This window comes from Podarcis bocagei, assembly GCF_964188305.1.
Source record: "Podarcis bocagei genome assembly, chromosome: 1".
In the NCBI taxonomy this organism is placed as follows: domain Eukaryota; kingdom Metazoa; phylum Chordata; class Lepidosauria; order Squamata; family Lacertidae; genus Podarcis; species Podarcis bocagei.
This window is the reverse complement of record NC_138125.1, coordinates 111,285,038-111,306,636: the sequence shown is the minus strand read 5'-3', so window position 1 is coordinate 111,306,636 and position 21,599 is coordinate 111,285,038. Positions and strand designations below refer to the sequence as shown.

The 21,599-nt window shown below is 41.0% G+C and overlaps 1 protein-coding gene across 12 annotated transcripts in view; it reads left to right on the top strand.

The window, feature by feature from the left end:
• The window catches only part of KCNH7 (potassium voltage-gated channel subfamily H member 7), a 263,311-nt gene that overhangs the window by 181,728 nt on the left and 59,984 nt on the right, over positions 1-21,599 (top strand). For 5 of the 12 annotated variants that reach the window (XM_081199252.1, XM_081199251.1, XM_081199248.1 and 2 more), the window contains 3 exons: positions 1,266-1,286; positions 1,892-1,915; positions 4,547-4,761. In XM_081199252.1, coding sequence (XP_081055378.1) covers positions 1,266-1,286; positions 1,892-1,915; positions 4,547-4,761 — 260 coding nt within the window. The remainder of the gene's footprint in view (positions 1-1,265; positions 1,287-1,891; positions 1,916-4,546; positions 4,762-21,599) is intronic. The other 7 variants (XM_081199246.1, XM_081199253.1, XM_081199254.1 and 4 more) reach the window with 3 other exon arrangements.

Below are 21,599 nucleotides of genomic sequence, written 5' to 3'. Positions count from 1 at the left end.
CAATGGAGCTTTAAAGAGTTGGTTTTCATGGGGCACTCGGACACAGAGCTTTAAGTCGTGGAGCAGGCCTGGAAAAAGCGGAGGAAAGCCAATTGTGGATAAACGACCACTGTATGTTAAAGTCTGACTCCTTGGATCTTTCGCTCTCCTGTTGGTTTGGTGAATAATGTTTCCTAAAAACTGACTGCTCTTCAGCTTAAAACAATAATAATTTCCTTGCAGCAGCATGGGGAAATCATGCTAAAACTGACAGCAAAATCAAAATAAGCAGAAGAAATAAAGAACAGAATAAAACAGCAATTCTACCGTGGATTTAAAATGTAGGCAAACAAAGAAACAATCTAAAGGCTGGCTAGCTAGCTTGTAATAATAAAATGGTTTCTTCCTGGTAGTGAAAGTCCATCAGGGTCAGTCAGGGCTTTTGGCGCCTGAGGCAGTAGATCCCATGATATACTCTCCCTGGACATTGCTCAGTTGGTCAGAGCGTGGTGCTGATAATGCCAAGGTTGCAGGTTCGAACCCCATATGGGACAGCTGCATATTCATGCATTGCAGGGGTTGGACTAGATGGGTCCCTTCCAACTCTACAGTTCTAGGATTCCATGAATTGTACCTGAAAACGAAAAGGGAGGCAGAACAGCTGTTTAAGCACTACAAATGTTATGTTGTGAACTGCCTTACAGGCACGGGGCAGTATACAAGTTTAATTAATTATTTAGTAATGGCTTCTCCCTTCCCGGTCCCAATTAACAGTCCTAACTGTAGTTTTCAAACTTTCAAAGTCAGCTATGGATATGGCACACGATCCTGGTCTACTACAATGCATTATATAATATTTTATAACACATTCTAGGTTGGTCTACTGATTACATAGATCCTGAAGTGGTTACAGAGTGGGGCCGTTAAATATGTGTAACTGGCTGGATCATGCCCATCATCAGTTTGCTACAAACACAAGCCTGAATCCAGACAGGTTTCAAGCAGTCACTTCTCAAAATTGGGGGCTTTCCAGTATGCCTGAAGGCCCTCTTGCTCCTCCCTCCCCCTGAGTGTGAACACAAGTGCTTTCCACTCACACAGAGAGATGTTTGGATCTCACCCATTAGCAGGTTCCATAAAATAAAAATTGGGGCCCTTTGAACATATGTTGGGGTAACAGTTTCAATTAAAAAACTATACACTTTCAAAAATAACCACTGTTGAGTCTTTGGATATAGAGTTTATTGTTTTCCCCCTCTGCTTTTCTTTACTCTGCTGAATATCAGACAATGGCCGTAATGTCAAAGGTAATGTAGACACGTACAATTTATTGTCCAGTGCTTTCGAGAGACCCATTACTTTGGCATGTTAATTTGCCTGCTATATGAAATGTACAAATGCAACTTTCTCATGCTGATCTCTATTGGGCTGGGCACACGGTAGAAATTTTGCTTGGTGGATGCATCACGATTCCCTTTGCTCTCACCACGAAATCATTACAAGCAGTCATCAACAAAAGCTCCGAAAGGTTGGGCGGACTATGGATATGCTCTATTAAATCAGATTGGTTCTGTGCATCGGTCCCAGTTGATTTGAACGGGAGAGTTGAATGTGTGCTTAATGCTGCCTCCCATGGGAATTCATGGGGCTTAAAAGTGCTTAGCTTTTGCTGCCTGTTTATATAGATGAACTAGTTATGCTACCAATCTTATGTAGGCAAAATCAGACGCCTAAGTTTCCAAGAGATGAACTTGCAAAAGTACTTTAAAAATTGGCTCAGAATGATCCTTAATAGCAATGATAGATTTAAAATCTAATCCTGTTTTGCCTTTTACACGTCAAGGAAATTAATTAATAATCTGGACCCTTGTGGCGTTCTTTACTTATTCCTCTTTTGTCTCCTTAAAACTAGTTTCACGCTCCTGGATGGCAGGGGGTATGGTTTAAGCTTACTGTAGTCTTAAAATGTGCATGCATGAATTTCATTTGCAATTTCACGCAGAGAGCATTCTTAATCACATTCAGTACATTCTGGAATTGGTCCTTTTCACCAGGACAATGAACCTAAAAGACAACCAAACAGAGCCTTTTCTACATCAGTGTGTACAATTTGGATCCAGTTCATTATGTTTTTCTTAACACACCTTCTTTAAAAAAAAAAATAAAAAATCCTTCCGGGACAAAGGCATCACTCAGCTGAACTAAACGATTATATTTAGAGGCTACATTTGGGAGCCGAGTCAGGAAGTGGGAAGGCGGGGCAAAAATAAAGAGGCTTTTTGCACCTTTGGGGCCTCTTCACAATTTCATGCATGTTGTAGAAAGTTTGTGTACTCGGTAAAATGTCTCCTGTCGAAAGTGCATGACCTGCATGAGCCAAGGTCTGTAAGCAGCACATCGCTACTGGTTTATGAAGCCCACACATATGCTTCTTGTGTCCATCAGCAGTGGTTTAGATATAGTATGGTGCTATTCCGTAAGTGAAGTAATATTTGTAAGTGGGTGTTGGTTTCAAAGTACTTGACATTGTACTTTTGTCTGTGTTCTTTTTAAGCAACTGTTAATTTAAGTCAATGTTTGGCATAACAGATTTGGAAAAGAGATTGAAGACACTAGTGTATCTGTCTTCCCCTTTCTTGCTGTGCATCATGCAAGCATAGCACAAAGAGGCAAGAGAGATCCATTGGATTGTATCCAAAGCTGCACCAGTGGAAGGCTGTGGGTACAACAGATCCTTCCCTTCCTCTCTTCCTCACTGTGTCCCCTGAAAAGAGGGTGGGGTGAGGACACCTCCCAAACACCATGGGTTGTGTCATGTGGGGCTGCAGCAGGGATGTAAGAAGGCTGCAATTTCTGTTCTGACTTATAGTCATTACAATCAGCACTGTTTCCATTCCGCTACAATTCGGTTTCCACTAATGTTATGTTATTTGTCTCATTGACTACTATTTAATTATTTAAGTTACGTAAGTTACTTAGCTTATGCAACTATTTATGTAACTTATGTAACTGGCATTCATTTCAATATAAAGGAAATGTCAAAACAATGTAAATAAGTTCATTGATTAAGTATTTTAATTAAACAACAACAACAACGATGTGAACAAGTATTGGTCGCATTCACTTCACCAATTTCTATTCCTAACTACTGACAAACATGTGAACTGCAGTCATTTCTATGTTCTGTTCCATTTTTTGTTGGCATTCCTAGGCTGTAATAGGAGGGGAGCATTGCCCCAAATCAGGCAGAATAATCTTGTGTCAGCGGATTGCAAGATTCCTGTACTTGATTTTGAGCAATTCCTCCTTCCCATGGCAGTCCCACACAGCACAACTCACAGTGTTCCTCTCCAACCCTCCAAATAAACTTCAAGGAGAGGGTCTGTAGGGAGGAAGGTTGCCAGAAAGTTTGCCTTTGGCTCATGCAATGTTGGATCCAACCTATTCTTTCCAAATGGGCACCTTAATCCATTAACTGTTTGTTCAGTTGGTGCTCAGAGAGCACAAATGCTGATTAGAAGAAACTGTGCTGTGTGGCTTTTCTCCCTGATCTCGACATCTAGGTACAAGGGAAGTATGTATTTGTCAGTTTCCCTCACCCTTCTTCTGTCCACACAACAACTCTGTGGATAAGTTAACAGAGGGAGATTGTTCACTCTTGAGCTTCATGGCTAAAGGGGCATTTGAACCTAGTCCAACTCTATCCATTACCACACCACTGACAGGTGCGCAAATGCCACAGAAGGAAGCTAGCCAGGATCAACTCTGTTTTTCCCATAATGGAGCACAGTGGCCATTGAAAGATGCCCCATCAGTCTTTTCCCCACTTGTGATCTTGTGATCCACAGCAAGTAGTATTCAGAAGTATACTGCCTCTACTACTATATATAGCAACATGACTAGTGGTCATTGACAGACCTATTATTTTGTTGTCGCTGTTGTTGTTGTCTAATCTCCATGAAATGCTTCTGGATTGACACTGCATATAAAAGGGTTCCTGTGTTCCTGCCTTTAAAAGCTTGTGATAATCTGAGGACTCATCCATGGCTCAGCCTCTCTTTGCTGCTGAATCAGAACAAACTACAATCAGGTTTTGCACAGATTGCTGTTGGTTCTGATTCATCAGTAAAGAGTGTGTTTTCGTGGGGAAAGAATGTTTTCCATTTTTTCTAGGCACGGAACAAGCGGAAGTACAGACAAGCCATCAGTGTAGCCTGGGGTATTTAAACTGCTTCAAAATCTGCCTGCAGCAGATCACAATTTTTTCTTGCAACCTACATGCTTGAAATGGATCAAGTAGGCAAGTGTTGGCAGGTTCTAAGATAGAAGGTTAGCACTCTGGGCCATTAAGTCTTTTACATTACAGGCATGGAATTACCTGTTTCCGGGCTGCAATCCAATACCCACTTACCTAGGAATAAACCTCATTGAGCTCAATGGGACTTAATTCTGGGTAGACACATATAGGATTGCAGTGTTAGGTGCTGCTTTCTGTAGTCCATCAATATTTCTTTACAGAGTTTGGTAATACTGACACCCTACCCTCTGACCTCTCATATTTTTTTAGGTCCTTTTAACCATATCAAGTCAAGTCTATTAGGATCTACATCAGATTCAAACCTCAACAAATACAGCACCATCAACAAGATCCCCCAGCTCACTCTGAACTTTTCCGATATGAAAAATGAAAAAAAAAGTTCATCGCCTCCATCTTCAGAGAAAACAATTATTGCACCCAAAGTGAAAGACAGAACACACAATGTAACTGAAAAGGTTACACAGGTAGGATATATTCTTTTATATAAACTTTAGAGTGGTTCTGTAAAATTTGTTTTAATGTGAATGGTGTTGTGGATTTCATTCCAGCTTTAGTCTTCAGACTAGTTCATGCATTCTTTTTCTAAGCAAGTCCTTTAGAAAACAGTCACATTTATTCACATGCCTCCTTCACATTCTTTTATGCACCAAGAGAAATGAGGCTGTGGAGTGGGTCTTCTCTGGGGTTACATGGGGAAAATCCTTGCTCATGTAGGAATAATATATTTGCATCAAGGTGCATGAAATTTTCTATGCAGGAGATGCCCCCAGTGCCTGATTACAGTAAACATTTTCATTTATATAATTCTTCATATCTATCATCTCTGTAATCCATACAACAGTGCTATCAGGTGAACTCTGGACTTATGATCTTTCTTCTGCCTTGACTATGACACTGGGAAACATTTTCATATGACTGTTACGTTTCTCTTCCTCTTCAAGAAATGTATAGCTACTGGAGAAAGTGAGAGAAAGGGGACAAATTGGTTCTTTCTGTCTGAAGATCAACCAACAACTTGAAACTAACTAGATTTGTTTATTTTTTCAAATGATGTTCCAAACTTTGCACTTTGTTTGACAGTTGTAAAATATTTTAAGAGCATAATTTGCAAACGGGCCATTGACCTAACACAGATAGGTCATTGGCAACATGTTCGTTTTTTCTTACCAGATTTTCCCCTGAAAAAGTAAATCGGGATTAAATGGGGAAAACATCAACTGGAATTTGGGTGCCAACAACATTGTGTGGGCACGGCAAAAAACTTGCCAGGATGAGGAGTACTCATTCACAATAAACACCCATCTGGAAGCACACTTAGTCTCTTCTTGGTCTAATCCAGAATGTCTTGTTGAACATGGAGATCATTTTGCTGCGTAGTTGCAGAATCTACTTGTATATAGTTATGGTAATGTAAATCCAGTTTCTTCCTCTCTCTCTCTCTCTCTCTCTCTCTCTCTCTCTCTCTCACACACACACACACACACACACACAAACACACCCCTTAATGCTGGTGTGATAAATTAATGCCAAAATACGCTATTCCAATTCACTAGCTATTCCATATCAGAGATTCGTGTCTTAAAAGGGGGAAATTGATCTACACTTAAATGAATAACATAATCATTTACACATTTATACAAGACCCTGGCAGAATCAGTTTAGGACAGTCTGACTTGCCAGGAACTCTACAGCTCACTAAATTTAAAATTAAATTTGAAATGCTCCCCAAGATGCCAAGAATACTTCACAGAAAACTTCCAGGGCAATTTATCTCATGTTTCTATTCTCTTTATAGTTTTGTAAAATTCTGGTCCTGTTGCTTGCTTACAACTACAGTATTTCTTCTGAGGATGAGAAAGAAACAAAGAATCAAGGAGTGGTTTCCTTCCCACGTATACCCTTTTCTCATTCATCATTCCCAGTTTTTGTGTGCTCAGTGCCTTCAGCACGCTGTGTGTGTGAGACTTTACAGAGTACGAGAAGACAGGTCTCTGCCCCCAAGGAACTTGGGGAAGGGTCAAAGCTCAGTGGTATAGCATCTGCTTTGCTTGCAGAAGGTCCCAGTTTCAAATCCCAGCATCTCCACATAGTGCTGGAAGAGAGCCCTATCCAAAAGCTACCTGTCAGTATAGACCAGGTGTGGCTAACCTTTGGCCCTCCTGATGTTTCTGAACTACATCATCTATGGTCGTTGACCATTGGGAATTGTAGTTCAGCAATATCTGGCAGGCCAAAGGTTTCGCACACCTGGTGTGGACAATACTGAGCTAGATCAGGTGTGCGAATGACTTGGCATCAGACAGCTTCCTATGCTACTGTGAACTGGCAGTCTATTCCATCTGCTTAGAGTTTGAGGAGCCCCTGAAATTTAGAGTTGTTCCCGTTCTGACCGGACTGTTACGACCCATATGAGGTTTTCCCCATCACCCTGACCATTTATCCTGAACCTTCAGGTTGCAGGTGATGGGAAAGACCTTTGCCCAAGACCCTGGATAATCGCTGCTGGTCAGAGTAAGACAGTCCTGGGCTAGATGGGCAAATTGTCTGATCTGATATAAGGCAGCTCCTTATGTTCATATACATGAAGGGGTGTCAGTATTGCATCCCACGGCATTAAATGATACACCTATTGGCAGTGACGGTGTCACACATTTGCTCTTCATCATTCACTTCACTTTCTTCTGCCACATAAAGAAAATGTGGTGTCCCTTCCTTTTATTGATGCTGCGGCCTTGCCTTTGATCTTCCTGGGCAGAGAAGGACAGAGTAAAGTTTGAAGAACTTCAGTGAAAAATATAGCAGTGGTCAGTGAGATGAAGTAGGAAGGACATTGCTTACTTGGCTTCCCAATGCAGTGGTCATTGCTGGTAACTGGGAGGGTGAGAGACAAGGTGGCAGGAAGGTCAACACAGTGCGAGAGCAGCAGCAGAGCCAATCTGACAATCCTGCCACTGTACCTGCACCGCACCAACCTCCCCTCTCAGTTATCAGTAGCATGCCATGTGGTTATAGAGTGGGGCCATGTAAGTGACACCCAGCCTATTGTGCCAGCCGCCAATAGAAGGAGAATGTCAGTACATAATTTTAATGTTGCAAGGGAAAGAAGCAAAAAGAAGCATGTGAGGCCAACTGAACAGGTGGTGGGGTGTTCAGTGGATCTTTTTGATTTACCACACTTCCCCCCCCCCAATTTTAATACTACCAGATGTGCAAATATTTATCACCTGTCCAATCCAGTCTGTCTCACACAGCATTTGTTATTCCAGGTGGTAATTATTCAGTATGCAAATTTTCCAAATAGGAATTAGCAGCACTGGTGATCTATCCCACTGTCTGAAGATTAAGTTCTGTGAATTTATTAAGTTGTAAATGTTATCTGTGTTTGTCATTTTTGTGGATGCATTTTAGTCGTGCGTTCTTATGTGCTATTCTAAAAGGATTGAGTGTGTGCTTGTGTTGGCATGCTAAAATGGCTAACTGCTGGTGAATCCTAAATCAGGGGTTGTCAGCACATTGCCTGTGGGTCCCATGAAACCTCTGAAGGCCTTCATTGATACCCTCTAGGACAACGGCCACAGACGCAAAGCTTTCAGCTTAAAAAATAAAAGTATAGCCTTACTGAAGGGAAAGTTATAAAGCAAAATGTGCAGGAACCCTTCTACAGTAAGTGATTTCTGTGAGAAGAGACAAGCCAGCTTGTAGTCAAGATGCATCTTTCCTGTGGTTTCTGCAAATGATACTATGCAATAATGTGGGAGGAGGTATAATAATCCCCTCCCCAGGTGGCAAATGCCAAACATAAAAACTTTGCAAAGAGGCCTCAGCATATCAGCTGCTGTGCAGGACCTAAAGCCAGGCACTCGTGAAGGAATCCATGTATAGTTAACTTGCAGCATAATGGCAAGCAGGTCTACTCAGAAGTCAGTCACTTTTGTTTAATGGGGATGTATGCCAGGTAAGTGGATAAAGGATGGCAGCCTAGGTTTGGAATTGGCATTGGGGGAAACTGGATTCTTGTGCCATTAACAGCTGTATCTCCACAATCAGTGCCAGCAGGACACGGCTGAAATCCCATGGAAAACAGTGACATTGTCTGGGGTTGGGAAAGCACTGTCCCTAATTTTGCTATTTTTCTAGAAAAAGAGGTGCCGGAGCTCACCATGAAAGCCTCCCTTATTATCTTACAATGGCAATGGTGAGCAATCTGAGAGGTGCTGGGACGGAGTTCCAGTGAGTTCTGCCTTGAAAAAAACCCTGGCTTACACCACATCCCCATGGAAGCCATTTTGTGACTGGCACCCACAGAACACTCTCAAAATTCGGAGTCCAAATAGGTTGGCAACCCCTGTTCTAAACAATATGGTGAAGCAGGAATTTAAATATAGCTATACTTAGAATTACCTTATTCCGTGCTGTAGATTGAAATCTTGAGGACAAGGTTAATTCCATAGTGTATAGCTAATGGCAGTGGAAAGCAGCCTGAAAAGAGAATCTTGTGAACTGTGCACTTCATCATATACCACCTAATTTCCAGATGTCCTAAGCCAGACTATAACTCTTGGGCAAGGAAGTGGGTATCAATTTGCTTTTTATATCCTTCAGTCCTATTCATCTTTCTTGACAACCAGCTCAGAAGAACAGCCTAGTTGCTACATATTTTACACTGACAAGTTCAGATGGGGTCTTGGCAGTGATTGTCAGGAAGAGACAAGTCTTCCCTAGGGCACAAAAAAGTACTTTTTATTAAAGAAAGCTGAAATGCAAAAACCTGACATTCCTCCCTTTTTAATGATTTTTTTAAAAGGAGATTCTGACCCTCTGAAGAAAGAGGCACAATAGTAAATAACATTTTCTTCTTCTTCCCTGCCCTCCCCATCTCTTTCTGTCTCTCACACATACAGAGAGATGGAGAGTCGGGCACAGAGACAGAGGTGGACTCAAAACACATATTAAAAAACGCTGTGAAAATGCTTTTTTTATATATATAAAAGTTTTGAAAAACACATTGGAATTTTCATAGCTCACTATCGCCATCTAGTGTCACATTTGTATATTGCACTTTACAACACATTTAAAACATTTTATTTTCAGCTGTGTAGCTGAGTCCTGAGACAGAGAACTTCCTGAGAACTTCAGGGGACTGTTTCCATTTTGGGAGCCATTTTTGTATCCAAGCCATTCCCACAACTCTTGTATGCGTAACATAGTCATAGAGGATCACTGTGGAACTACAAAATCGGGTTGTGTGACCAGCCCCTAAGGAATTGCTCCTTAATTACTGAGAAAGCTTAAGGTTTAATCTGTATTTTCCAATTATGCCTGTAATCATACTAGTAATGTAAGCTTAATGCCACTTCATTGCTATGTTGTCCTTGTGATTTGTTCAGTTGCGGTGTCTCTCTTGTCACCTGTCTCTCTCTCTCTTTCTCTCTTCCTGTTCCTAATGAGAAAGGAACATACATGCACCACGTGGAAAATGTTGCTCTTCTACGTTAATTTTTAATACCTTCCTCCAGTTAAGATTTCAGCTTTTATTGGGGTTACATAGTTACAAAACTTTTTTAAAAAAATAATTGCAACACAGGTCCTAATTATGGTAATGATTTAAGTGTGCTTAATTACACTATCATTTCCAAAGTGTAATTATGTAACAAAGATGTGGAAAAACAGCTGTGTTGGAAGGGAGGGAGGAGGAAATGCGAGTGGGGGGTGTACGCTTTGCAAAGACGGGCCCAGCAGCAGAGATCAATGGGCTGATTCTTCCATGTCTCGCACCTGTGAAATCATTAAGTGGGTACAAAATGCTAACAAATCACAATGGTGTGCAGGTGTGCAGAGATGAAAGCCTAAGCCAGGGACAAGAGATTGGAGAATGGGCTTTAAAGCCTGGATGTTTTCAAAAATTACAAACGTGGCATCTTTCTCTTGAAAGGGGATCAGTGGCCTTTTTAATGGTGCTTTCTTCCTTATGGGAAGCAGCGTTAGGCAGGAGGCCTAATCCTGTAAAAGACACTCTGTTGTTTATGCAGCTGGAGTTAAATCAGCCTGCCGTACAGGTCTGCCCTGTTGTCATTAGAAAGCAAGATGTGTCACCTATACTGCACCTGTTGCAACATTCAGGCCACCAGACATTTTCAAGGGGAAAACAGGGACACTCTGTATTCTAAGGATCATCACCTTAGCATGTGTAGCTATGTAAGCTCATGTGCCTGTACACACATGCTCTCTCTCACACACACACATTGTCAAAAGCTCTCCTTTGCCTTCATATTCTGTGTAAGTAATCCAGGAGCCTAACCCATGTTTTTGTCAGTTGTGTGTAAGAGATTTCCGGTAGGCCTACATTCCCCCGCTCCCGTTGGACTTGTTCACATGTCATCTTGAACACAGGTACAAGTTATCACTACGTACCTGTCTACGGGCATCGGAAGAAGGGGAATGTTACAACAATAGAGCATTTCCCCCCTTTAGCAGTGTGTAAAACCTTCCTACTTGTCTTCAGAAGCGCCGTTTCAGTTTTCAGGGTCAATTAGGCCAAATCAGGAAAATAAATTATATTAGGCAAGCGTTCGGCTGCTTTAACTGAAGAACTGATTCATGAATGAACTTGTGCTAATTGAAAACATCTAACCAACAGGTTTCCATTAGAAGTTCTGGAAGACAGGTAGTTAATGAACGATCAGGGAGTTTAAAAGAATCGATTTAGGAAAGATTAGCAGGCACATGATGTTAAACTCAAAAGAAACACCTTTAAGAGGAAAGCACAGTTTTTTTCATGAAAATATTGCTGTGTATGAATAGAATCCTGGAGATCCAACTGGATCTCCAGAGGACCATTTTTGTTTGGATTTCACGTCTACCGGGCATTGCTTAGCCTAAAGTGGGTCAGACTTAAGGAGCTTCCAGGCTCACTGTTTATTGAGCATTGATGCCATTAAGTTTGCACAAAACATTCACCGATGTTACTCAACATTGCTTGCTTATTGAGCATTTATCCCGATATGCTGACACAGAGGTTACATAACCTTGCAATATAGTGGTTGTTATCCCTCACTTTCAACTGTTATTTTCCAGTCAGTTTTCTTATCAGACTGACACTAGATAATTACGCTAGGAAGTGCAGGATAGCAACCAAATTTTGCACAACTAAACAGCCCACCTATAGCACCCCTGCTTTGTAGAGTTCCTGCATGTGCAATAGCATAATTTGAATTCCCGATAATTTATGTTTTTCGTTGTTTTCTTAAAGGATGACTCTAGGGGAGAAACCAGGAGGAACATTACTATTTATTGCAAGTCAAAGAACATAATGTTAAGAGGCAGCATACAAAACCCAAAAATAAACGAATATTGAGGACAATGTTTCCAATGCTTTAAATGCTGCCAATTGTAACATCTGCTGATGGTTTTCTCATAGGTAGACTCTCACTGTTTTTAGATGGTTTTCAGTAATTGTGCTTCTATCTCTACAGTGTATTGTTCTTTTATTCACGCTGTGGGCCCATCGGTGGAGCAGCAGGACAGTAGTGCATAATGAAATTTCGGTTTCATTTGCATAAGCATGATCATACCTGATGTCTTATTCCCTAAAGACTCTCAGTCTCCATTGAAATGCATCCTAATAATAATTGATTGTATGAAATTTCTCTCTGGTGATTGATTTGTGAGGGCTGATCCATACATACATGCAGAGAGGGCGGTCTGCTCCATGCTAACTAAGAGACACCTTCAGCAGTGTGATGGCACGATGACTCACATCAATTATGAACACAAATTTTGGTTTTCTTGAGAGATAATTTGATCTTTTTTTCGGGGGGCGGGTTTGCTTATCTGGCTCCTTGCTGGCAAGTCTCTCCCCATGCCTCCTGCAATAGACAGAAGTGGGGGTTTTTGAGAAATTTTCCACGGGCATACATGAAATAAATAATTGTTGTTGCTTTCAGTAGTTCATCCAGTGTGCGGCTACTGGGCATTTGAACCCCAAGCGCAGCAAAGGAATGTTCTGAAGGAGTTCCTCCCACAGAACGTTCTCTTTGGCTTGCTCTATGAACCTCTCCCATAAAACCAGGCATCTCTTAAGAGGCAACGTGTTCTTCTCCAAATATGGCATTTACTGTTTTCTACACATAAAGACAATTTTATAGTATGCTTAAAAGCTTTAGTATAAATCATTAATCATAAGTTACTAGGCTTCTTGGTGATGTTGAATGTGTAATAGAGACACAGGAAGCTTCATGTGTCAGCAAAATGCAGTTTGGCACCAATGGAACCTTTCCTACCATTGCAATTGTAATTGACAGGGCTTTTTTTCCTGCCGGAACTTGCCGGAACTCAGTTGGGCACCATTGCCATTCTAAGAGAACGAGGTAGGTGTTCATGGTGAGTTCAGGCACCTCTTTTTCTAGAAAAATTGTACTGCTAATAGGGACCATGGTGGACACAAAGAGCTAAAACACACACATGCCATGGTTCTTATGCCATCTCTTTAGTTTAAATAAGCACAGCCACACAATACTGGGCACCACAGTTCAAGAAGGACACTGACAAGCTGGAACGTTTCCAGAGGAGGGCAACCAAAATGGTCAAAGGCCTGGAAACGATGCCTTATGAGGAACGGCTAAGGGAGCTGGGCATGTTTAGCCTGGAGAAGAGGAGGTTAAGGGTGATATGATAGCCATGTTCAAATATATAAAAGGATGTCACATAGAGGAGGGAGAAAGGTTGTTTTCTGCTGCTCCAGAGAAGCGGACACGGAGCAATGGATCCAAACTACAAGAAAGAAGATTCCACCTAAACATTAGGAAGAACTTCCTGACAGTAAGAGCTGTTTGACAGTGGAATTTGCTGCCAAGGAGTGTGGTGGAGTCTCCTACTTTGGAGGTCTTTAAGCAGAGGCTTGACAACCATATGTCAGGAGTGCTCTGATGGTGTTTCCTGCTTGGCAGGGGGTTGGACTCGATGGCCCTTGTGGTCTCTTCCAGCTCTATGATTCTATGATTCTAATACCAAACTCCATGAGAAGCTTCACATCTACTTTGGCCATGAGATATTTCCCCTGTCTGCTTTGCTAACTCACTTGGTTCCACTAAGGCTGCCTACACACGGGATTTTTTGAAGTACATTCAAATCGCATTCGTTCCCTCTAAGAATTATGGACACTGTGGTTTGTTAAGGGTTGCTGGGATTTGTAACTCTGTGAGAGGTAAGCTACAGGTCCCAGAATTCTTTGAGGGAAGGAAAGCGTTTTGAATATATTTTACATTCAGTGTGAACACAGCCTTAGCTTGATGCAAACCCCTTCACATAACAGTGGTGAAGCGAACATTTGCCAGCTAGGCAAACTCCCACCCTGCTCTGAACTCCGTTATTATTATTATTAAGCATTGTACATTTAGTTGTATGCATTGCCTTTTTCCAGCAGCGGGGCACAGTGTTAGATGTGATCTGGAAAGATCTGTAGCATTCTAGCATTTTACAAGCTGGATCTGTCTCCAGCCCCATGCTTTGTGCAGGATTTATGGGGGGTAAGAAGGGTTTATGAGAATTTTAGTGGTGTTATACCCAACTCCCCATTACTAAGTCTTCTTTGGCTTCAGTGGAGCAAAGCTCAGTTTGCCCTGCTTCAGCTAAACTCTTTGGCAGGAAGAGATTCAGGATCTTAGGTTCAAAAAATGGCCACTTTATTCAATTCCAGGCAGGTTTAGATATTAGCAAATTATATATTGAAACCAATACTTGGGAGGGGAGCATCAGGCTTATGTTCAAATTGCCCTTCTGCCCGGGGAGCTGGCCGGACTTTCCATACTGAAGATTGGATTGCCTTAACGGGTGAGAGAAGACAGGACTTGAGAAGCCAAAATCTGTTAGAAAACGTTTATTTTAAAAACAACGGCAACAGAAGGTCAGTGAATGGATTGCAACTTGTAAAATAATGACATAAACAGAACCGTATGTGCAGATAACGATTATAGGGAAAACAGAAAAAGGGGAAAAAAGAACAGAATATGGAACGCAACTCGACTTAAAAACTTAAAGAAACAATATGCAACTTAACTTTTCAAATCATAATTATAATATGCAAAACTAATTATATATTTAACTCTTACGCAACTCTACTTTATTTGCCCACTAAAACTTCCACCAGTCCAAACTAGTTAAAAAGCTTTACTGTGATTCAGCTATGTAGTAACTTATCCTAAATATCTGGATAGGTGGAAAGAAAGAAGGTAATAGCTACCTATCCAGACAGGGATTTGATTCAACCCATTTCTGTTGGCTCAGAGAAGAGCTCCACAGGATCCACAGAAATCAAGGCTATGTGGAAAGGGTTGGGAAAATAACTTTCTATACAGAGCAGCAACAACTTGCGAATGAAACTACTTGCGAATGATACATTGAAACTACTTGCGAATGATACATTGCGAGGAGACAAGTGTGACGGGTTAATGGGAGAGAGAAGAAGCAGGAGGGAGGGACATCATGCTTGGTTGGTTGCTCCTGACTAAGGTGTCTCATAAAAATGCAGATAAATATAGGTAAGAAAAATGTTGCAAACTTTCTCCCATTAGCACTCATTGAAAAGGAAACAGTCAGTCACACCTGTTTCACTGATATCCTTCAAATCAGTGGAGTAGGATTTATAGTCTACTTAACCATACAGAGTAAATCTATTTGCTTTGAGACATTACCTGAATGATGCATTTGCCCACCAGCATGGAAGTAATTTTAGATCAGCCAGCCAAAGCAACTCCTCCGGCTTAGAGCTACTTTTCCTTTTAATTAATCTGAGTCATAGTACGGCATAAAGCATAATAACAATAAATGTTGCTATATAAAGTATTTAAAATGGACGACAGAAACAAACTTTCTCTTCATGGAGGGGATGTTGCTTCAGGGCTATAGAGTAATAGCTTATAAATACGTTAACACTTGAAAGCTATTCAAGCTTATTCAGGAGTAAATCCCACTGTGTTCACTGGGACTTACTCCTTTGTAAGTGTGCTTAGGATTGTTTTAGGATCAGAACTAATTTCATTGCTTTCAGTTTCTAATATAATGAATTGTTACATATTAATCCTGCAAATATATTCATTTTTGCGCACACTTTCGTCTAACATATGCAGTTTTATGAACATTGTTTTGTGAACATTCTCCATTGTTTGGTTGGAGCACTGTGTCACAAAATTCGGATAACAGCAATTTTTTTTTGTTCTTGTATCATTGCGGTAAGTGAAAATTTGATAAATTTGGGTTTAAATGCAAAGTGAATTTCTCCCCATCCCTATTTTCAGCACAGCACTAATATTAAAGACTTCTGCCTGCGCACAGCCCATGGCACACTGATAGCTAGTGTTGGACTTGAAGTTTGATTTCAATGTCATAATATCTTCTTGGGTGCATCCTGATATGCTTTTGAGTGACTATGTAGTCCGATTATTACCAACAGAAATGTGACACCATGAAAATTATTGTCATTGCTTATTCCCCTTTTAAAAATACATACACATGCACACAAATGTTTGGTAGTGGTAGGTAGTGGGAAACAACATAATTGAGATGAACCATTCATTCAGTTCGGGATTGTATGGCTCCTCAGAAGGTTAAACATTTCTAGACTGTCCCTTTGGGGTTTCCTGGCTACTACAGAGCTTTTTAGCCCAAGATCACAGAGCTTCTCCACACTTGCCCTTCTAGGACTTCGTAGTGCTTTCAGTCAAGTCCCTTTGAGGCTTTCCTGGAAAAGTCTCAAAAAATGCCACTCTTCTCCTACTCCCCCCGCCAAAAAAAATCCCCTAAAAGTTCTGCCTTTTCAAAAGGGCAGCTTTGGGTGCCAAAATCGAAAGTGGTGCATGTTCATTTCCAGCTGATTAAGTCCAAAGGTGATACAGCTGTCATCACAGCCATCCAAAAGCATCTCTAATTATAGTCTCTCGCTCATTAAACTGTAGCATTTCAGAGACCTAAAAAAGTCACAGCGCACCTCACAATGGCAATTCGGAACAGCACGTTGCATGTTATTGGTCTCTGGGATGCGATGTTTTGCCATTCCTGAGTGCTCTGATTTGAAACCGTTTGCCCTGTCCAATTATATTAAACCCTAAATTCATTCTCTTTAGAAATGTTTAACTCTAATTGGGAGTTTGAGAGCATTAGCTGGTCAATAATCAGAGTCTTTTCTTCTGCAGACTTGTCCCCCGTCCCCCCCTTATGGGTTGTACTAGCTAATTAAATCCAGCACTGAGGTTGTAATAAATTGTATGGGTATTAGTTCATGTCGTGTACTTTCTGAGCCCAAAGGAATTTAATATGAGTATGATAATATTGATTTACTGTTTAGTGGCAGCAAAAAAAATAAATGCTAATGTGAGACTTCTCCGAACTTCTTCTTGCATTCAGATAACAAGGTCCGCATTAAGTTTGGTTGAGATTCCTGCAGATATAATTGCAGAGGGGCTTATAGTAAACTGGGATTCAATCCTAAATTTGGATGAAAGGGGAGAGAGAGAGGGAGAGAGGGAAAGGGAGAGAGAGAGAGAGAGATACTTGTAGAATCCAAGGATTGAACCTGGGTCTTTTTCCATGCAAGCAGATGCAGATCTATATCTATCTATCTATCTATCTATCTATCTATCTATCTATCTATCTATCTATCATCTATCTATCTATCTATCTATCTATCATCTATCTATCTATCATCTATCTATCTATCTATCATCTATTAATAATCTATCTATTATAATATCATTATCCCACCTTTCTTGCAATGAGCTAATGGTGACATTCATGGTTCTGTTCTATTTAATCTTCACAGCAAACCTGTGAGGTGGGTTAGGCAGAGAGGCAGTGTCTAGCCCAAGATGACCCAGCAAACTTCATGGCCAAGCAGGAACTTGAACCCTGGTCTCCCAATTGAAACAACTCACATTTTCCAATGTTTAGTCCTTCACAGTCAATCCTTGGTTCGGAATCATATGGAGTAGGGTGTGAACCTGCAATAAAACAATGCTTTATGGATGGATATAGCTGCATTTTATGCAATCACAGGAGCACTTCTGGAAACTGAATGAATTATTGCGGAAATCAGATTCATCAGATCTGCACGCTGCCATTTTCTGTCTAATCACAAACCCGAGGGAGGAAGCTTGCACAAGTGAAGTTTTTAATGTGTGACATTTTAATGTATTTTTAATCTTTGTTGGAAGACGCCCAGAGTAGCTGGGGAAACCCAACCAGATGGGCAGGGTACAAATTTATTATTATTATTATTATTATTATTATTATTATTATTATTATTATTATTATTATTAAACTTTGCAGCATTTTAACTGCCCCATTGGGAGTCTCTAAAATGTGACGTTTTGGGAAGCCATTGTTCCATTAATTCATAACCCAGATGGTTGTTGCTTTAAATGGTTTAACAAATGATAAAGTTAACTTGAAGCTTACTTTTCAGCCTCTTACATATCTCAGTGCATTTTATTTTCACTCTGAGTGTCAGTTTCAATAGCTGGATGAGTCAGCAATATGCAGTGCCAGTGCTTTTTTCTGGGGGGTACGCAGGGGTACGCATACCCCAAAACATTTTGTTAATCTAAGTTTGGCCTCATTGAGGGGCAGTATTTCAATATGAGTAGGAAAATGAGAGTACCCATAAAGATTTTTTGAGAGAGGGGGGGAAGCACTATGCAGTGCAATCCTATACATGTCTACTCAGAAGTAATTCCCAATGGGACAAATTAGACTTACTTCCAGGTAAGTGTGTGTATAAGATTGCAGCCTCAATTTCTTAAATACAGTGCATGTTACTTTAAAGAATATTGGGGTACACTCAGTGCAACTAAAACCAAGACGTGTTGGGTATTTTGCAGGTGCCATTAACCTGATTTTGGAACAGATTGATTCTTTTAAGACAAATAAGGCATATGTGTCAAATTTTGCTACATAAAATACTCAGTGGGGGGATGGCTGTTGCTAAAACCCTATTGGCCATGTGTTATTAGTGAGTTGCCTTTCCGGTGCAAATTCAAATATCTTTGATGCTGTGAGAGAAATTCCATTGAGGTTGTATGTGATAAAGATCAAGATTATTTATTCTGCTATTCTCTAAAATGCAATGCAGCTTTGTTTGGTTCCTCGCGTCATCAAGAATGAAATGGCGATTGTCATCCAGGGTAACGTTTGGCTTACTTTTCACTCAGGCACCTGCATTTGTTATGCATTTAGGAGCTAAATTCAGATTTGGGGCTTTTCTTTAGGGGATACAGGCTGGTACAGGTTTTCCAGTCTTTTTTTTATTTTTACACAAGAAAATGGAAGAAATTGGCTTGGCTGGATACAGCCTGATGACTTCAATAGAGACAAAGCAGAGAGGAATTGTGATTCCTGTTGATTCAGATGGGAGGAGAATCCTATGGTGCAAAAGAAATCAGGCAAACTAATGAAAATGACAGCATTAAAATCAAACTGCCTTTTCAACCTCAGAGAACATAGTGAGTGTTATTTGAAGCAGTTGTGGTGGCATTTAGCTTTCGATTTTAAACCCAATCGAAATGACAATATTTCTTTTCTATGAAAAAGCCTTAAGAAACTACCAGCATTTTTAAAAATATATATTCATTTTATCTGTACTACAATATGTGCAGACTGCTGGTGATGACAATGCCTAGTCATTGTGGCTGTTTTTTTTTTTCTTATATCACAATAGTGGTTGCAGCTCAAAAACAACAAAGGGCCAATGTCAGCTTGAATGAAAGGTGGCTATTCCTGTAGTTCAGCTCTCATCTTCCTTGAACATTGGCCATGCTGGCTGGGGTTTTAAGAGCTGGAGTCCAACAATGTTTGGAGCACCATCAGTCAGCCTCTCCTGCCTTAAAGACTATAAAATGTATTATGACATCAGCTTTAATGGACAAAAGCCCACTTCATCAGATGCACAAGAGGATGCTTTCAATCATCCTAGACTTAGTCTGTCTATACTGTACTTTATTCCAGAAAAAAAGTTGATTCACAGGGTTTTATTGTCTTTTCTATATGAATATTTAAAGTGTAATCCTATTCATCCATTCATCCTATTCAGTTCTCAGCAGTAAGCCCTATTAAAATCAATGGGGCTTACTTTTAGGTAAATGTGTGTAGGGAAAAAGGTGAGAAGAAAAAAGGTGGTCAACCCACCACATCCAATGCCCTGCCAGACTCAGGCCAGCAGGACAGAAGTAGTCACTACTCATCCTTTCCCATTTTTGTCCCTTTGACCAGTTCCCTCTTGTTGGGAATCTTTGGCACACCACCTTGTCAGCTGATAAGGACAAAGGCCATGGAAGTTTTTGTTAATTAAATGTGTATACCGTCCTACACCTGCAGGTCTCGGGGTGGTGACAACATAGAAACACAATATAGAAACAGAAAATTCATAATAAAAACAAAACAACCCCCTCCTCCCCAGCACATTTTAAAAGTGCATTGAATATCAATATGCCAAAGGCCTTGTTAAAGAGGGACATTTTTGCCTGGTGCCTAAAGGTGCCTGAAGGCACCAGGTGAACGTCTCTGGGGAGAGCATTCCACAAACGGGGAGCCAGTGCAAAAAAAAAGGTCCCTTCTCATGTTGCCACCCTGCGGACCTCTTGTGGAGGAGGCATACAAAAAAGGGCATCAGAAGGTGATCTCTGGGTCCAGGTAGGTTCATACGGAAAGAGGCAGTCCTTGAGGTATTGCAGCCCTAAGCTGTTTCTGTGGTAATGGAGGGAAGAGGCATCCAATGTCTGCTTTCCCTCTTCAGGGTCATACCTGTGTCTCTGCCCTCGGAGAGGGTGCTCCAGGGCTCATGGGCACTCTCCACAGGACCACTGGAATACAGGACTAGTCTCAGAACTACTGCTGAAATATAAGGGATCCTGGGTTACAAAGCAGTGGGCCGTTCCTTGGCTTTGCCAACATATCATTTCTTCACCTGTATATGATTAGGCTTCACTCTGTCCTTCTTTGGAGCTGTTCCATGTGACCCATGCAAACACAGAAAACATCACATCCACATCAGTTCCTGCATGTTTTTAGCATCGATGCTGCAGGTAGCGATGGCATGGGAAGAACTGCTGCAACAAGCACCTGGCAGTGCCACAAAGAAAAGTAGTTGTGTGGCTGCTAATTAGGTGTGCACAATGCTGCGCTCATTGGCTCTGCGTGCCACTACAGGGCTCCCCAAAGTGTGCATTTGGAGAGGCATTTAGAAATCATCTGCATCTGCTCATAATCCAGGAAGGTTCATGTGACAGCATCAGAGGCGGTTGTGCAACCTGGTTGTTAGATCTTCTTCCTCAAAATTCACCACAGAATGCAACTCTGCTTGCTTCTGACCAACTCAGAAATACAAGAGGGGTTGTGAAAGATGTTTCAGGGTTTCTTTCCATGGGCGCACACTCCATCATCTTGTCAGTCTCCTGAATCACTTTTCTAAATAGCTGAACAGGATTTTTGAAACTTGACACCGTTCTGTGCCTATCTTTGAATCCATGAATGAATAGGTTCCTACTGATTACTACGACAGTGGGCCTCTAATTCAGTGACAGAAGCCATAAGCAAAGAAATGCTTCCAGCCCCTATACAATACAATACAAATCTTTATTATAGTCATAGGCCAGCCTAAAAGGGTGGGATATAGTCATTTAAAACCTGAAAAGCTAAAAAAAGGTATTAAAACAGAAGGTGAATATAAAAGTCTATAGAATCATAGAGTTGGAATAGACCACAAGGGCCATCGAGTCCAACCCCCTGCCAAGCAAGAGAATTTAAAAGAAGCTAAGTGAAGGGATAGGAGCATTGGGCAGGTGTGGAAGATCATAAAAGGTTGCTATATAAAAGACTTTAACTATTAATTTACAGAGCACTCTGATATGTTCCTTAAATCTAGTTTGTGGCACAGGTCATCCACCGACGAATTTGAGCGCTGCTGTGCAGAATCTAGCAACACTGTATGTTGTAGCAGGATTGGTATCTGAGAGCAGCAGGGAGGTATAGAATGCCCTGTGTGCCCTGAGTACCCAAATTATTTGAAGCCAAGCCAATAGCACAACTTCTCTGTGGTGCCCAGTTGGGTTCCTTTTCCAGTTTTGCACCACTAGAGCTTCCAACCCCTAGTGAGCTAGTTTCTGCTACACTTGCCAGTCCTATAAGGCCTCATTGGCTTCAGTGGCACAAATGACTATGTGTGAAGATCAAGAAAGAGAAGCTACATGAATGGGCAATGAACTGGGTTGGGTTTATTACAAAGAAAGGAATATTCAGCTCCCTGAACTTGTTTTGTTAT